The sequence below is a fragment of the Onychostruthus taczanowskii genome, unplaced genomic scaffold, assembly GCF_017590055.1.
Source record: "Onychostruthus taczanowskii isolate IOZ18803 unplaced genomic scaffold, ASM1759005v1 scaffold2, whole genome shotgun sequence".
NCBI lineage: Eukaryota > Metazoa > Chordata > Aves > Passeriformes > Passeridae > Onychostruthus > Onychostruthus taczanowskii.
In genome coordinates this window covers 4918541-4938057 of record NW_024499239.1, presented here as the reverse complement: position 1 = coordinate 4938057, position 19517 = coordinate 4918541, and the positions used below count along the sequence as shown (strand labels likewise).

Here is a 19517-nt window from a genome sequence, read left to right as displayed (position 1 = left end):
CATCATTCCTCCCTTCATTGGGGCACCCCACAAATACAATACTTATCAGAGGTTCTTCCATCATTTTTGCTCTGCCAATCAGTATTCCCCTGTGCATGAGTCATAGTAAGTATAAATAATATAATAATATTGATGCAAGAATTAGTGTAACTCAAAGGAATGAATAAAAATAACTATAAGGTGAGTAGGCTTGGTTACTGCTTTTCAGACAGATTTTTCTCCCTAACCATGAACACAAAGCCTTGAGAGGCCCAAATCAGTGTCCTGGAGTATCTTTCTCAAATATGAAAAACTGTGCCAAGACCAAACAACTGCTTCAATATGTAGGATGCTGGTACTGTGTTTTAGGTAGAGACCTCTCTAAAAGGCTGAGGTTTTCTGTACCAGCTACATAAGTGGCATGCTTAATGCTAGCCTTTCAGGAAATATACTGGTGATGAAAATATATGAAATCACATAAAATCTGTGATTATGCCATCTCTGTTAGATCTCTGAGGGTCGCTGTTAACTCTGCAAAAGTAGGACGTCCTTCGGGTTTCTGAAAAGAAAAGCAGAGGATAAATTTGTGTTAGCAGATTGGTTGATTACAGTACTAGACTTCAGAAATTGGATATAAGTACATATAAGATAACGCTTTAAAATTACATTTCATTTTATTAATACAGAAGAAAAGATCAAGTTTGTCATTTTAGAGAAAAAGAAAAATCATTATTAATGACACCAGCAGCATAAGCACAGACACTTATAAAAAGATTCCTGACATTTCTTTATACTTATTTCAGTTCTGGATCAGAATTCCTATGGAATTTCCCCCTGCAGTAGGTCTGTGGAAAGCCCTGCCAGTCAGGAAAACATGGTACTCAGGAATGCTTTCTGTGTTTTTGAAAAAGGATCTTCACTGCTGAATAATTTGAAGTGCTGCAGCCCAGTGTGGAACAAACTCCTGTGTGGTGGCAGACAGGAAAGAGAGCTTCTTCCCCATGATCTCTCTGCTGGCTGGCACCCCAACAGATGTTTGTAGTAAGCAGGCAAGCTGGATGCAATTTAGATTTCCATCTCTTAAGCTTTTTTTTTTTAAACTTAGGATTTAAAAATTTTATTCAGAGTTATAAGGTGGGAGATAAAGGAGACAGTGGTAGCAACAAGATTCCCCAGCTACTCACTGGGTATGCCTGCAATTTTATATGAAAAAATTGTACACAAAGCTCTTCTGAAAGGACTTTTAACCTAAAATGTATTTAACCTAAAGATGTATTTCTTCTAGAGACTAGGGAAGGAGGTCCCTTAAGGGATTAATCAGATGGAGAAGTTGATGAAATCAGTGTTTTGTTGCCAATATAGGAAATAACAGTTGCTGGACAAATGGTGAAAGAACATGAAGTACTAAATCAGCTTGGAGAGGGTGAAAGAGGTGCAGCCTAGGAGCTGCACTGATGTACAGAGATACTGATATACACTTGAAAAAAGGGGTTCAAAATCTACATTTAGTGGGCATATCCACTTGGTATATGAATGTGTTATCATTCAGAGCAGATCTAGAGAAAGCTATGAACAATACAAAGGCATGAAAAAGGTATCGCATTGCACCCAGCAGAGAAACATGACAACAGTGGCATATTCCAACCCAGGGATGGTCTAGATCTATTGTTCTGATAGTGTGCTTTATATTTCTTGGCTGCAACAGTCAAAAGAAGGAGACACTTGTAAACTTTGGTGTGATTTGTGAAAAACATAATTGGAGATGCTGAGAATGCCACAGACATGGAATAAGGATTTAATGCCTTGAGCTTTTTAAGGTTGCTTTTATATCCATTTTAAAAATTAAGAACAAAGTAATACTTGAAGGGGAAAAAAAAGGGGGGCGGGGAACAAACCTCATGCCAGCAGCTGTACATGACTTTGTACACCGGATGTGATGCCAAATGTGGTCGATAAAGTCGGTTACCCTGAGAGATCTCACGGACAACTTCAGCATTTGACTTGGTTTCAAAAGGCATTTTGCCTTCTGTGAAAACTTCCCACATCAGTACACCTAGAAGTGAACCAAAATAGGTTTAGGACAAAACAAAAGATGCCAAACCCACCAGCTTTTAAGAAAATTAGGAGAATAAAAACCACTCCTGATTCTTCTGTGTGTTGGAAAATGTGGAAAATGAATGAAAATATGGGCAGCCTGAGCTGAATAAAGGATACAACCCAAACAATTTTCAGCTACTATAATTCTGCTCTCTTTTAAGTCAGCTATGGTGATAGTCCATGAAACTCAGATTAATATGTTTGGCTAATGAGGACTCATCAGAAATGCACATTTCAGTCAAAATCTACTTTTTAGGTGCAGAACCTTTCAAATGGAAAATCCATTTGTCTGATATAAGCAAACTTTGAAAAATGAGAAGGACTGAAGCTTAAGATAGGTAGCATGGGTAAAAATTTACATTTTCCTAAATCACATCAGCAGTTTTAGGGAAGCCTGGTTACCCTTTTACCTAATCAACTCACCAAATGACCAGACATCTGATTTGCTGCTATATTTTTTGAAATGAAAGACTTCAGGAGATGACCATTTGACTGGAAACTTGGCACCTGAAGAGCTGATATATTCATCATCAATGACATACCTGAAGAATAAGAGGAAATCACATATTTGAATGAGTGACATTTCCACAAATGGTTTAGAATTCCAGAAAAATAGTATCATTTGGAAACAACACAATTATATCACAACTTTAATATAAAATGCACACCAAAAAAACCCCAAAAAATGGGAAGCTATGCACTTAAAGACATTTCTGTTTAAATGAATGATTTGGATTATTCATCAGAAATATGTCAGAATAAAACATTTTGATACAAACATAAGAGTGACAGGATGGTTATTATTGTCATCTTTTGGGCGTATATTAATAACACACATCACTTCAGCATGGGCAGGAGAATCAGCAGCAATAAATAATTAGTTGTTTTTTTTAATAATCCACCTTTTCAACTGCTTGTTCTAGCCAAATAAGACTCTCACTGTCCATCTTCACAGATGCCATATCAGGGCCATTGTTACCAAAGCAACACACAAAGAAATGTTCATCACATTTGAGGCAACAGTTCTTGTAGGTGCACTAAAGTAACTGTAGGAGCTGACTTCCAGATAAAATGAAATTATGTGCCTAAGGCAGGCATTTATAGGGCAGCATTTTAAATGATTACTAGGCTGACCCCAACATCCTTATGAACTCTGGGAACACTTTCCAAGTATTAATGTTCCTGAGCAGATCACAGATGTGCAGTACATATTTATTCTCAGGGAAAGCATAAAGGTAATTTTTTTAAAGCACCTTTTAAAGGAGGTCACATTGAAATAAGTAATCTTTTTGTCTCACTTTCTCATTTTGGTGCAGGCACAGAAACATGGGAGGCTATTGAACAAAGACCATATGAAATAGCAGTACAAAATAGCCTGTAGTAGCAGTTGTGTGAGCTCTGAATAATTAGGTTGTGTTCCCATCACATCTCCACAGCCTCCCCAGGAGAGTGAGTCCTAGAGCCACACCACTGATCTCCACGTTGTGGCCACAGTGAGCCACTCAGGTCAATTATTCTTAGGCTGGACCCTGACTACCACCTTGGTCTTACTGTATTTTCTCATTCATTTGGATAAGTCCAGAGCCCTGATACTGACCTTACCCTTTTGGGGAGCAGTACAAGCATGGTACAGGATAGCCCTTTGAAAAATAAGTCCTTAGCTATAAACTTCTAGGGTGTTTTAAGCCTGAGGTTAGAAACGAGAGGCAAAACTGAAGGAGCATGGCTGTGTTGACGTAATGACCCACAGCCACAAGGTAAGCGTCACCACAACCTTCTGCTCAAAGCCACTGACTTTGCTCTTTCAAGCTCATCTGCCTCCTAAGTGAGCTGATTCAGTCTGCTAACCCACAAGAAAACTAGTCAGTAAAACACAAAAGTGGAGAGCTTTGTGCTGGGCGTGCAAGAGGAAAGAAGAAAGAAGACATCCCCTTTGGGTAGCATTCAGTCATTTGGCCAGATCAGCTGTGTCCTCTGAGGAAAGTCTGTGATGCTAGAGCTGTGTTTCTCAGACTGGTGCTTGTCAGAGTTCAGAGTGCTCTCTTTCCTCATTTTGGCTGGTTCTATCACCAAGCAGAAAAACCACTTCCCTGCTAGGGCAGCGTGTGTCACACTTCCTACCCACATGGTCCTCCCTGCATCCTGCCTCACCTACTCAGCTACCGCTGCCTCCAGAGGTCAGCAGCATCTCCCAGTCCTGTCCCTAGTGACTTTCTGACCTCCATCCTGCTCAGCAAAGTTGTTTCAGACTTCTGGATGCCCTGTGCACTCTGGGCATTTCTCTGTCCATAAACACCTCAGAAGTTTACCTGGCACTTTGTTTACCTATCTTGAAATCACCAAGAGGACACAACATCCAGTTCATGGTACAGTGGTTAAACAACATTACAGTTTTCATCAGGATTCAAAAATTACCCACAGTGGGATTCCCCAAACCAGTGAAGCAAGCAGTGAGGTTAACTAAATATCATGCTGCAGCTGTCTGAGAAGAGGTGCTCACAAAACCTTTGTCAGTGGCCTCCTACCTTGCCATGCCAAAGTCAGATACTTTAACCACGTGCTCCACATTGACTAAACAGTTTCTTGCAGCCTAGGGAAAATGAGAGAAATATATCTGAAGTCTGTGCTAAAGAATTTTAAGAGAAATACAGCAGCTGATTATATTTGCTTTAGCTCATGCTGTTTATATCTGAAAGGAGATTAGTGTATTAGTCAAAAATATTACTGAATTTTTGTCTCTGAGTCAGTGAACATATTTCACTACTGTGTAGTGAAACACATACATAGCACCTAGCAACTTAAATGCTTGTAGTATGAGTTGCAACATGTTTACGTATTCTTGAAAGTGAAAGACTTTTAGATATTTTCCTGAACATCAACACTAGGAACAATTAGTGTAAATTTTTTAATTTGTTTTGTGATGCTTTCATTACAGAAATCAGTAACCTTGTGGTAGTTTTCAAGATTTTACATTTCTTCATGCAGCTAGGTAGGAAAGGAGGAAGATTTCCTCTCTACATCCAAATGTAAGCATTGAAAAAGCATCAAGGAGTAAAGAAACAAACTCCTTTCCTCTAATTCCCTGCCTATGGGCAGAAAACCCACTCATATATCCCAGCATTAATGAATGACTGTAGAGAGCCAAAAAAATGTAAATAGAAAAATATTTCAATTTTTTAAAATTCTCATTGTTCCTGACCTTTTGTAATGCTGTGATTTTGGTTGTGTTCTAATCACTTTCACACTGAGGTGTCATAATACCAGATAGTTCCCTGTCAATATCCTAATTTTCTCTGATCTCTCAAGGGGTTTGCCTTATTAGATCCTGCAGGGCTGAAGTCTTACAAGATACATAGTGTCCCATAAAATGCAACAGCACATTCTCTACAGCAAATATTTGATAAGAACCTCAAAAAACCTATTGTACTTACCAAATCACGGTGAATAAAGCCGTTTCTTTCCAGATATTCCATCCCTTCGCAAACGTCCTGGCACATGCTGAGGAGAACACCTCTGCCGAGTTTCCCCCGCCTTTGCCGAAGGTAATTGAGCAGGCAACCATTTTCCATTAATTCAGTCACAACATAGAGAGGTTTGTGGTGTGTACATACTCCATAAAGCTGGACCAGCTTTGGATGGGAGAGTTTCCTGTTTAAAATCACATTTTAGACAGGCTAATATTTGTTCTTGACAGGTAACTAAACATTTGATTCTCATGGTGATTTTGGAAAATATTTTCATTACTTGATAAAAAATGTCCTATTCAGCTTTCTTCAGAGTTCTCCCAGTACTTAGCACTTTTCTCTCTACAACTTCCTACAAAAAGTTCACTCTGCGAACTCATAATTCTTCATCAGTTATATAAATGCAGTGAATGCAAAGCTTGATTTGGTTGATGCAAAATGGAAAGGTCAAGTTACACTTGGTTTGCAGGCAGGGGCCTTGACCCTGCAAGGGTTCATCTCTTCTGGGCTTTGCCAAGACCTCATGTGGATGCTTCCCTAATTTGCAAAATTTGCATATATGGTAATACAGTTTCTCAAAAGCTTTAGTTGGATGGAAGCTCTGCCAGTATTCCTAGAGACACTGAGTTACGGATTAAAGAATAGTTGTAGGAGCACATTTACATTTTACCAGAACACTTATTCCCCATTGAGCTCCACAGTACAAAGCAAGGCACACTCTAAAGAATCTGGGCGTAGGAAGCATCTGCATCAGCATGGTTCAGACATTTATATCATCCTTTCTGTCCCACACATCCACCATTCCCATCAAACTGCTTTGTGTGTTTGAAATGGAATTAGGTTATATTTATTTCCTGGTAAACTGACACAATAGCTTTTGTACTTACATCATCAGTTTGGCCTCCTCTATGAAATCATCTTCAGACATTGCACCTTCATTGATTGTTTTGATGGCAACCTTGATAGTCTCTTTCCATTTACCAAGGTAAACAACTCCAAACTGCCCACGCCCAAGTTCTTTCAGTAACAGCAGTTCAGATGGGTTTAATCCCCACTCCTCTGCAAAAGCAACCCAATATGTCAGGAGAGTCAGGCCAGCTTTCCTGAGCGCCTTGCTGATGGCAGTTAATGAGCACTGCAAAGCATCACACTGGTTCATCAGCTATAGCATCAGGTTTAAATATCTGAAAATTTCCACTGGCTCATATATGTTTAAATATAAATGCTATTTAACAGCTTAAAGAATGTGATTGGTAATTTTGGTTAACGTAGGAATGTCTGAGGCTTGAAGATAAGGCAAATGTTTAGATTTAATTACACATGGGAATTTTTTTGGCTCTATGATATGTGATGTTTTTAGCTCCAAAACCAGTTCCGGATGGATAGTATAGCTACAGAAATAGTCACTGGCTACCATTATTGTAAAAACTACAATAGTTCAACCCTTCAGAAATATTAAGCCTTGAGATTATGGGAACATGAAAGAGACTGTCTTGGAGGTTCCTGTTATCCAATAGATGGTATGAAGTTCCAATCTATATACACAAAACTGACATTTATTGCTTGGTTTTTTTTTTTAATACCACATCAGATTCCATTCTTGTTTCTAAAACCTGCAGGACTGACAAAGAAAATCTTCTCCATAAATAGTAATAATTTCAGGTTTCAGTTTTGGTTTCCTAAGCACTTACATAAATCAAATAGCCTTTCAAAAGCTATTAAATGTATGTTTGAGTCTTGGGTTTCCTTAGAAAAGTCCAAATATCTCTGAATGCACTGGTGGTTGTAACAGAAGCACAACAGTCGCTGCACAGAAGCAGCTGAGTCAGGTGTCTCATTTGGTACTGGCACCTTACACTGTTTATGTGTTTATTATTACCAAAGAATTTCACAGATACAACTTAATTATTAACCTGTGTGAATATGAGCTAAATTCTTGCCTCAGCAGATAGCTAAATCTCCTTAAAAAAGAAGATGAAAAATTTACCATAATTCAATCCTGTGGTTTCTGGTGAGGTACATCCATCTGATCCGACTGGATGGCGGAGACGTGTGATAAGACCTGTTGGGGACAAAGCCATAATATTCTGCTGACCAATTACTTAATTTTAAAATATGCTATATCATACCTCTTCTCAAACAAAGCTACTTGGAATCTGATGTAAATTTCTTATTTATTGAAGTTATTTTTGTCTAGTTTGCTCAGATAAAACACTACAGTGAGAAGAAATACAGAAAGATTATTTAATAGGGCCCTGACTATGAAAGTATTTCTACTTTCATAAAGCCAACAGTAATACTCTTGCTTTTTTGTACCATGATAGTGAGCTTAAATGAACTGTAAAATACTGTATAACCGACCTAAGCAGGGTCTGCCAGCATGACTACCAGGTTTAAAATATTTTTTTGTCTCATTTATTTTCTTTGCATTCACAAGCCAACAGTACTAGTGAATACAGCCTTCACCAAGGACTCCCTGAGTTCATTGATTCTTCCCACTACTACTTTTAGGGCCAATTCTGCTACAAGTGATTCCTACAATTCTCCTCGCTCCAGCAAAATGTTCTGTCTATTCCCATATCTTCTTCTCTAGTGCAAGGGATCTCCGTGTGTTTTTCCATCTTCCCTCATTCAGACTAAAACCATTTTATATTGTATTAAAATGATGGGCAGAACCAAGGTGAAGGATATTTTTCATGCTAAAAATTATAAAAATCTGCCATCAGCCAACAGTTAGAGGTGTCTAACTCTGGTAAGCTGAAAGCCAGTGTTAGAGAGTCCTTGTGCTCCCTCATCCCGCCCTTGATTGTTTGTGGTATGGGTTGGGTTTTTTTCCAAAATCAGTAGAATGCTCCTGCTGAAGCACAGCATAATTCCTGCTTTTATTAGATTGCATGTATGCAGGTCCATGTCATAGAAAAAAAAGAATTATGATCAAATTTCACTCAAGTCCCATTCAGTTAAATGTGAACAAAGACAATACAGATCAGGCTTTTAACTTTGCTAAACTCATTTACTACATGTAGACAATTTTGGCAGTTTCACTTCCCCCATGTTATATGCACATGACAGCTATGACTTTGGCAGAAAGAATCAAAGCATATTTGAATACATTAGCAATAGAAACACTTTTGTCTCTTTTTGTAAGGAAAGTATTAGAAAAAGATGTAAAACTGTTACCAGCTCACATGCATTACCTGCAGCATTGTGCTGATGATACTCGATGAGCTCAGGAACGGATGAGAAGAGATAGTTTTCTGCTACATAATATTGTCCCAAGTGATTCTGCTTAATTTGATAATGTAGAATATCTCCATTATGACTTCTGAAATCAACAAAACATCATAATTTCCAGTTTTAAATTTTATAAAAATAATTTGTACTATAAATCTGCTTAAATTTCACTATGGAAACATAGAAAAATCTGAAAACTTGGGACACAGTCCTCAGCTTAAAATGGCTGTGTGTAGCAATGGCTACTGTTTCAGGAGAAAAAAAAATAATTCATTGACTGCCGCTTTCTGCCAGCTTTGGGAGATAGTTGTACAATGTCTTTTGTTGCCCAAGTGTTTTTTACCCCTGTATCATTGCATTCCTAAGAAATAGCCACAACGTTTAAGCAGTGCTCCTCCTCATTTAGCATGTATTTGAATACAACCTCTTAAAATTAAGATGGTACGAATTACCTGCATTTTCTCCCAAAAAACTTAAACATATTCATATATAGCATGAGATTAAATTTTAAGTTCTACTTCTTCAAAAGGTCTTCATTGGAGCTTTTATTTGACACCTTTGTTTTTCTGTATTTCTTCACATTATCTGTCTTATTTGCTTTCTGTATATTTTGCTGTCTGCTTATCCCTGCTTTCTGTGACACTCAAAATTAAGCAGTTAAGTCTGCATTTCAGACTGGTGGTTGCTGAAGGTTAGTACACTAAATTGTGGACACATGGTCACAACAAGCAGAGATCAGAATACAGAGAATACATTATACAGTCTGCATTACTGAGTCATTGTCAGAAACATTACTGAGCCTACAGAAATGGTGAGTCTGTCCCCAGCACAGGGATGATGGGGAGGGCTGGCCCCAGGTTTCCAAGGAGGGGATGGAGGGAGGGAGGAAGAGGGTGGAGGTAACAGCAATGCCTTAGCTGCTCTCACCTCTGGCTTGCTGTAAGAGGGAGAGAAGGAAAGCGGACACAGTTGGTATGGGGGGATGTGGGATTGCTGATGAAGAGGGTGTAAAACAGCTTAAAATAGGTTAAATCAGTGCTGTAGGTGATACAGGCAAGTGTGAGTCCTGTGGCTGTTTTCTGGCAAAAGTAAGATTGCACAGTAGGGGTGACGTGATTTTGGGAGACAAACAGGTGAAGTTTGAGCACAGCAGAGTCTGGGATGGATTACAGTGCACAGAGCCTGTGAAGAAAGGAAACAGTTTGGTGCCATGGCCAAAGGCTGTGGCATGGTTTCCACAGCAGATCATTTGAGAATTTCAGTGAGTGCAGGCAGGTAATCTTTTCTTGCCAGGAGATTTGCACACTGACTCCCAGATCCACCGCCCACCATGACCTTTTCTGCATACAGGGTGATGAACTCTGCATGAACAGCAGCCCAGTGGTTCCCTGCTCTTGTGCACTGCATGTCCAACCTACCCAATTATTCTGAAGAGTCTGGAGGAAGCTTTTCCACCACCACTTGATTCAAACCCTGACCATGCAGAGGAACTCACCCCTTAGCCCGCGAATACATGGACAGCGTAAGAAGACCCTGCCGGCTTGAATCTCTGACAACAAAGGCACCTTCTGTGGGCTGAAAAGAAATCCAAGTAGAGTTACCTGCTTTTGGCTTCAGTAATGCTCTCTTGAGACAGGACTTGCAGCTGATTACCAAATTCTATGAGTATTTGGGAGGAAGATAAATAAGTGGAGAACAGGAATGGATAGCCAGGTACATGGCAGAACAAAATAAACCAAGAGAAAATAATAAGTGTCAGGCAACTTCTTAGAGATAAATAATTTAGCTGAATTAAACACTTCAGTGTGAAGTAGTGAAAATGCTTCGATTTATTAAAAAATCAAATTGTACAAATCACAAGAAAAAAAAATCCAGTTAAAAACATTCTGAGATATTCTTCCTTGGTCTTTCCCTGGGCTGAGCAAAGACCCAACGAGTTTGACTGAGTTACGCACTTTGGGCGTAGAATGCAATGTGGATTGTTTGCTCTGTATTTAAGGAAGAAGCAGTGGTTTGTTAAGTCCTGCTAAACTCAGAGCTAATTAGCTTACTACACGGATTTCAGTTTTTAATATCTAATGCAACAGACAAGAACAGTAAGCCAAATAATTTGATTTATCTGGTATGGAAAATCTACATAGAATTTGCTGGGGCTACAGCTTAAAGCTTTGTCGAGTCTGGATAGTTTGCACTTTACACTTACACCAGAAAGCCTTTTCATTTTAAGGTAGAAATCTTAAAATGTACTTTCTCTCTTACAGAATACCAAACAGATTTTGATTTGACTGTGATAATTCTCTTGATGCCTCTACTGGTAGGTATTTTTCAGTACTGTTAGCTCTCTGTAAGCTGAGTTACCTTCTGGCGCAAAAGAAGTTCTGCCTGGCTTCTGTTTATGTTTCTGCAGTACCACCTGCAACAAGGAGATAATCTAGCCTTAATTTCAGCCAGTAAAAATGAATGTTTGCTTTGTTTCACAGTTTAGTAGTTGCATTTTTCCAGGTCAAAAGCATGTTTAGAGCTATCACTGTATGTTAACATGTCTTAATTTGGAATGATTTTATTAGACCTTTTTTTTTTTACTTTTTGGCCCAATTTACTAAATATTAGTTCAAATAAAAGAAACCCCAGAGGAAAAAAAAAAAGTTATGCCAAACTGTGAAGAAAATTTACAGTTCTGGATGATGTGTGAAGCCTTTCTTCTCTACAATTTTTTCAGAACTTTATTCTTCTCTCCAGTAATTTAAATTTATAGTAATTCGAATTAGCTACATGATCACAACAGGCAAAGATCAGAATACAGAAACATTATGCATTGGGTCTACAGAAACAGGAGAAATCTGGATTCTGACACTATGATTCATGCACGTGAATGTTAATTCATTTTAAGAGTAATGTTTTGTGACAAAAAAAAGAAAGCCTTTGATAAACATGTTCACGTCTAATAAAAATTTGAAGGATCAAACATTAAAATGTATCTCTGCAATCCATTTTTAGAAATGAAAGCACAGTTATAATTTTCAAAGGTACTTACTTGTATGTTTCTAAATTGCTTTTCTTGTTCTCACTAACATAGTTGCTGGGAATTAGACCTTCATTCCTGAAACAACATATTGGGGATAGCATTAATGGTGTAAAAGATTAGTAGGATTAAGATATACATCATCCTTTTGTTGAATTACAAATGTTTCTTATCCTAGAGGCTATGTTGCTAGATACTGAATTACAGCATTAGAACTGAATAAAAATATGAGTCCTTTCATCCAGGCACAACCTTTTTGTCCCACGACTGTGGATGGCTACTCAGATGAAAAAGCCAGATAGTATAGGCTGAGATTTAGGAAAAGAATTTTTTTTCTTCTGAACCAGAAAACACCATCCTTATTTCTGGCCTATACAAACCTCCTATATGAAGAAATGCAAAGTGTGTGCTTGCTTGTGTATTCAAAATAGTTATCAGTACACTTTTACTGAAAACATGAGATGAGAAAAAGTATTAAAATATTTAAACAAGAAATCTGAAGGGAAAAGAGATGTTATAATATACATACAACCATTCCCAACATCAGGATACACTGAAGAAAATGCAAAGGAGAAAGGGGAACAACACAAAACAAACGTAAGTGTGAAAAGTATATTAACTGAAGTTATCTAGTTCTCTAAAATAACCAGGTATTTTGGGGAAGAGGTTATGTTTCTGGTATGTCTTCAAAATCTCTATGGTTTCATAAAGTTTTTACATCTACACACTCCACTGTAAAGCACTTGAAATATGGAAAGCTGGATTTGCACATGGCCCAGAGCCCAGTGATTCACATGGTCTTCAAACACCCTTATGCTGGTCAGGAACTTACTGAGTGTAGGGCTTAACTCTGAATTCCCAACAGATTCTAGATTCCCTGTCCGTTTCTGGGGTGCCAAACCCTGCTGAAAGTCTGCCCAGTCAATCTGTGTGCCTCATATAGAGTTGAACACTTTCAAGCCCGTTCCTAAATAGTCTCATAAGTCTCATTCTATCTACCCACTTTTGCCCAGGTTGCTTTAGGCTTTTTTCTTTCTGTGTAGGAGATTGAAATAGATGACCTCTCTCTTACCCGTGTCGATCTCTCGCCTTCCACCAGAGGGGATCATACTGTTCGAGGATAATGTATTCTTCTGATTTCTTGAGAGGTAAATCTAAAGGCCCTCTAGCAAAGAAGTCACAGAGTGCAGTAACTCTGGGCTTGTTCGTGCAGTCTTCAAAGGCCTCAGGAGGCAGAGGAGGTAATGGCTTGTCCTTAAACTGTAATTGTCTCTTGTGCTGCTGAAAAATCAAAGTATTTTTCATAACTAGTCTTTTCTCTCTACTATAGATTCCTTAGTTACTGTTACTCTGTGATTTTTATGCAACAAAGAACTTGATATGCTCAAGAGCTAGTTACTCCCCTGCTTACTCTAGTACTGAGCCACTGGTACTCACAATTCTCTCTTTTCACCTGCCAAAATGTTACTCACCCCACACTTCCAAATAGATTCATAGGAAACGTCTGGTTGTGAGGCAGAATACTGAGTCACCAGAACAGCGTCAGGGTCCAGGTGCACTTTTGTTCTCATTTCTCTGATTTTGAAAAACATGAAGCATTTGTGTGAATGCATATCTGTAAACATCCACATAAAAATATCCATAGCCATCCATGCCTTCCTTCATTAGGGATATGCAGAGCACGGTGTTTAAACTTCCACACATTTGCTCTTCTACTGCAAATAGAGGGATTTTAAGAAATCCTTTATGTGTAGATATTTAATGACTGAAAAGTCTAGGCATTTCACATACCTTTCTTGCACTGAGCAGCAGCAGCAGCAGAAAACAGACTGGAAGGTGTGATCTGTGAACAAAAACAATTTCCATATTTGCAGTGTTCCTGTTTGTTTACTCACAACACTTACAGAATTAAGGACTATCCTATGTGCTTAGACCCACTGTTAGCTCTGTCTGGCTGTGAGATATCTGGCAAATCATTACGGCTGAATTTGCAGCCACCAAACCCAGCAGATCTTTCCTACCACGGTCTGCCTTATAATGTTTTGGCAATTATGAGGCTATATGTATGAGCTAAATCAGCTCACTAAATCAGCAAAAATAAATAATAAAAAAAGATACATTGTCAGCCAAATTCATAATGATTTGACTGATTACACCACCCTGCACAAGCTCTACCTAGTGCACCGAGGGGGATGAGAATCTTGTCAGGGACAGGAGGTGGACAACTGTCCCCTTCAGCATTGACATAATTTTTAGATTATTCAAGCCAAATACAAAACCACACTTGCATGACAAGCTTTTCTTTATTTTGAGGTTTATTAAAGGAGCCACGCAATATTAACATCTTTGAATTAATACTGATTTTCCTGTTTCTGTTGCAGCCATTAACATAATAAATGCACTAGCCTAGGTTTGAAGTGTGGAGAGAATGTGTGCTTCGCACTTGCATGTCGAGGGGCTGATAATCCTTGTTTATAAAATTGTTTCTAAAATCCAAAATCCAGTGGATACATCATCACAGACATCAAAAATTTAGAGAGAAACCAATCCAATCTATCTTGTATATGCAGCAGAGAGGATATGACATTAAATATGTTGGAAGGCATTAAGAAGATTTGAAGGAAGTAAATAAATGGTTGACACTTGGTCCGCTCCTACCCAGGCTGAGATGTACCTTCCCCAGTTTGTGCTCCCAGAGCAGTTTGAGCTAAGCTGCAGCAGCTATGGTTGTGTACTCTTTCCCTCTCATCTCATCTCAAACTGGGCAGGACAGGATGCTAAAAGGGCAGGTAATCCCTTCCTGCTGGGTCAGTTCCCTGAAGTCTCACCCTCATGCATCACCACTGGGCAGGGGGGAGGGCAGCAGCAGCACCTGCAGGACAGGCTCAGGTTCTCAGGTGCAATGTACAGTCTTTTAAGAAGCATGAGAGTCAGGGATGGAGAGACAAGGCTCCCTTCATATTCAGCACTTTATGTTTATAAAATAAACACTATATCCCACTACAATGTGTCCTATTTTTCTCTGCCACAAAGGTCATGGTTTGCAAAGAGGCCTCAGATTTTTATTTGAAATAGACTTCCCAAGGTCTCAGAATTTTGCTGCTTTGCATTTAATATGATATTTCTTTGGCAGTCCCACCAGTTCCTTCCACATTATTTGTTTCTTTCTCATGGCACTTTTGCATTGTTGATCCTAATGACCTAATCCAGCCTGGAATAAATAGGATGTCCCTTCTGGTGACCTATGAGACTCTTGCCACTGCCTATTACCAAGTGAAAGCCAAATGTGCTAAGAGTATCAATCTTCGCATTAAAACCATTAAACAACTTACCACATTATGAAAGTGTAATTATTTTCCCTATGAAAGTACATAACATAGCAAATCTTGTGCTAATAAAAGAAATGAGAATGTTGGATGTCCAAATGATAAGACCAAATCTAATTCTTAGGTGGAAGAGCCCTGCCTCATAAGTGGTTTGTTTAGACAGACTTGAAAGTCATGGTGAAGTTTCCCTCAGACTTGAATCCTGTGAAGAATCTATTGTGTGGGAAACAGATGAGCTGACCGTAATCAGAAGATACCATCAATTGTTTGATAAGTTTCCAGTGACAGCTGTGAAAAATGCAGCAATTAAAAATATCCAAGCTGGCTGGCAGCAACAATTCTCTTCAAAGCCGCCAGACCAAAAAGATGCTGTCAATGAAGTTTATTTCCTGCGTAATTGTCCAGTGTAATTGTCCCTTGGCCATTTAAACCTGCCTCATAAATAGTGAAGACTGTGGGTGAAAAAATGCTTGGGTTTCTTTTATTTCAGCCAGTGACATGAAGTTTAATCGATGTCTGCAAAGTATGTTGTTATTTGCAAATAGGAACATGATATTTGAAATCCTGTCTGTTTCTTCTCATTGAACCATCTAGTCTAATGAAATACATTATTTCTCAACAGTTTATTTGCTCTCCATATAAAACATTTACAAGAAATAGTTAGAAAGAGCACTGCAGACTTTCTTTGTAACACTAGAATAATCTTCTAATTAGATTTTAAAGATTTGGCTGTTAGCTTGAAAACAAGGGGGTCAGACAGATGCTTTGAATGTGTAATTCTGTCTTGTTTTCTTTATGAGCCCAGTAATTTGAGTATATTTATAGTGTAAGGTCAGGAATCCTTTTTGCCTTCAGTGAATCTCAGACTTGTTTTGTTAATGGATGATTTTTATGTCTGACCCCCTCCTTTTACTGTGCTAAAAGCTATTAGTAAAAAATGACTGTATGTGACATTTTAAAAAATATCCTAAGCATGTATGATGTTGAGTATTTATCCTCTTGTCCTATCCATAAAACCACAGAAAAGGTATAGGCTGAAGCTGTAATTGTGATGTTGCTTCCTGGGACATGTGCTTCATTTGGTGAGCAATTTTTCCAAGGGTGGAGTGTTTAACCTAATAAAGATGACAAAATAGGAGATGATAAATTCTGCAGACTGTAAATTAAGGCTCAGATTAGACTAAGGCCATGGATCAGACAAGACCACACTGAACTGAATTGCAGGATCTGGAGGAGCAGCACACACTTTACACAGTTCTACCAAAGTTTAGTTGCCCTCATTCACTCCGTTGGAGTATTTTAAGTGTGAAATCACAGCCTATCAATCCAGCAGATATCATCCTAAAGCAGATAATTTCCAGTTCTTTGAGAATTAATTTGTCTTTATACATCTTTTCTCAGCAACCTCAGACAATTCTGAAATTCTTTTATCCCTGCATTACTCCTAGAGTATTCATGGAATTAATTCAGTAGAAATTAGTACAAGTGTAAATTAATGCAGTGCAAACTGTACATTTCTGCTTGGAAATTTACCAAGGCTGCCAGGAAGCATTATCAAAGCCCATAGAGAAAGGCCTTCAGCTCTGCAGAGCTAAGTCCTGCTTTAGTTAAATTGACTTAAGGCCAGAAGCTTTGACCTGATGGCTTGGAATTTCAGTTCTCAAGCAAAGACTCATGTACTGATCTGCGCATTTTACATCTTCCCTGGTCATTGGTAATCTTCTTGAATTACACTTTTCCCTCCCGATTAAATTCATATTTATTAAGTTCATAACTTCCATCAGAAAGGAGGCCCAAACTGTGTGGCTGTTCCAGAAAGACGTGGCCAACACTACAGATGGGGAAAGCTTTGATACCCTGAGTGAATAATTTGATTGAACTTGCTCTCCTCGTGGCCAAGGCAGATGCTGACGCTGAGGGCTGCACAGCAGTGTGTGCTGTCACGCAGCAGGAAGATGGCATTTCCTGCCTGACACTTCTCACCCCCACATGCACTCTCTCATGTCTTGTGCTCTTCCTTCCTTTCTCTTTTCTCAACACCCATCAGAAAAACTGAGAAAGAATTATAATACTTAAACTCCTGTATTTTAACTTTTTTAAAAGGCTAACATTTAAAATACAAATTAATTGAAAATAGATTCTTATCATTTACTAATTTAAAATATTTCTTCTTGATTATCCGTTCTTCTGGATCACTGAAATCAGTGGAACAGTTCTATCTGGCTTCCTTTGATTTTTCATCAAGGATATTTTCCTAAAACACTATATTAGAGTCACATATTATGTGTTAGAGTAACATATTAGCTAGCTTTGATCCTTTGGTCCCTAACTCAAGTAACCACACTGAAGAGTTCGTAAATTAAAGTTTAGTCACTGATGGTATCACTGAAAGTTGTGCTTCAGCAAAGAAATCACATTTTGGATTCCGTATTTGGAAGAGAACAGAGAGACCAGTTAGATTTGCCATGTTATGAATTACAGACTGCTTGGACAGGACACAGAAAAGAAATACAGCCTAAGAGGAAGAAATATTCTATAATTTTTAACAGTAAATTAACTTTGAATTCTGTTAAAATAAAGTACTTATGTAGCTATCAATTATTTTAGATTCCACTTCTCTGTTTCCTACCTAACCAAAAAGCTTCCCCTAAATTTAAAAAAAAAAAAAAAGTAACCAAGTCTTCCTTCTTTTAAATCCATACCAAGGAAGATTCCTCTAGCACCCACAGCCCCCTTAAATCTTTCAGCTCACATTCCCTTGAGTTCTATCAAAACACAAGCTATGCAAACACACTGCTTTGATCCTCAGGGTACATCATGATGGAACAACTAAACTCAGTAGTTTAAAACCTAGGTTTAAATTAAACATGAAGAGTATTTGAGGTGTTCAATCTAGAACTTGCCATCTTCCTTCTTCCATTGTATAGAGAATTTTTCATTTCTGCAGTTTTTGACGAAAGCCTGCCACCTTAGACAAAGTTATTTAACACAGGAACAAACAAATATAGTGCACTTCACTGCTAATATCTTTTTTCTTTCTGGAAATTAATATTTTAGGAGGAAGACACTTGTTTATAAAGCAGTGTAACATTATCTCCCTGATGACAGGCAAGCAAACACAAACCCCAACACTAGCACAGAGCCATGCCAGCCTATGGAAGTACATCAGACCTATTAGGATGCTCTGTTTCAAAACAAGAAATAACCATGGCATGAGAAGCATGTGGCTAAAGTAGAAACACTAGGAAACCAGTGTTGAAGCTAATCTGACAAACACTCAGCCTAAAAATGTGCAGCTGACACTTTGATAACTAACTTTTGAGTCCTGGAAATAAATTTATCTGTGCACAACAGAGCAGATGGGATGCAAAAGGAAGAAAAAGATGGGTCAGCTGTCAGGAACAGCCATTTGCTTAAGCAGCTTAAAGAAGAGTCCCATCAGAACAGAACAGAGAAGGCAGAGTGAAAACACATTGATACAGTCCCAAGCGTACACTTTGGGTTGATAACGTTGTCTGTGTATGGTGCAAATTCACACATATATGTGCAATCTTCCTCCCATCCTCAGCTGTTACTCACTGTAAATGGCAGCTTTAGGAAAGGAACACCAAAGAGAAAAGCAACAAGTCAGAAATTAATTTTTATCATTTGCATGTTATAATTTTGCTATTTCACCATTTTCTTCACTTGTGTTTCTTTTTCTGAGTCAGCTTCCCAAAGCTCTACTAACACTGAACACACTCTAGTCCATGTCAAAGGTTTGCACTCTACCACCACATTTTTGCTAGAAGCTATTGCTCTTGCAATGGAGCAGAAGGTTTACTGTGTTCAACACCACAAACTCAGCTTCTCCCATCAAACCTTTGCTGTAACACAGTGTGCCTCCTGGTCTGGTCTGTCAGTTTTCAACGTTACTACAAAAATCAATAACCTGGTAGAAAGCCACACTATAGTTTGCTTCTAAAAGCACTTTAAAATACAAGCTTTCAGCTTTTGGTGTGTGCAAGCTGAGGCTTCCTGTCTTTCCTGTGAGTTAACTCTACTCTGAGGAAAGACAATTTTAGTTCTATCAAACTCTCTGTCCATGTCTATGCAGTTCACAAGTTTAAGAACAGTATGTGGAAAAATCTCCCAATCTATATGTAAAATCAGTTGCTTTGCTAAATCCATCATACAATGGATTTATATTGGTGTGTTAATTTTGAAAGTCCAGACAAGTAGACAAGTAGACAAGTAGTCTTAACACAGATCCCCTTAGCAGTGCAAGAAAAAGTAGATTCATATTTTTATGGCAATATTTAAATACATAATTTGCTAAGTATGCTGCTGTTGCACAAAACAAAACTACAAGATCAAAATATGCAGCCAAGTTTACTTACAGGTAGAAAGAATCAT

General features: G+C 38.3%; 1 protein-coding gene across 1 annotated transcript; it reads right to left on the bottom strand.

The window, feature by feature from the left end:
* Positions 1-469: 469 nt before the first annotated feature.
* On the bottom strand, positions 470-19517 carry LOC121335036 (tyrosine-protein kinase TXK-like). The gene is made up of 15 exons (XM_041402798.1): positions 19502-19517; positions 13588-13711; positions 13269-13371; positions 12869-13074; positions 11809-11874; positions 11133-11187; positions 10270-10349; positions 8738-8865; positions 7528-7602; positions 6428-6599; positions 5508-5724; positions 4602-4666; positions 2500-2618; positions 1875-2032; positions 470-538 (listed from the first exon to the last, which is right to left on the bottom strand). The coding sequence occupies exons 1-15, from the start codon at positions 19515-19517 to the stop codon at positions 470-472; spliced, it is 1653 nt and encodes a 550-aa protein (XP_041258732.1).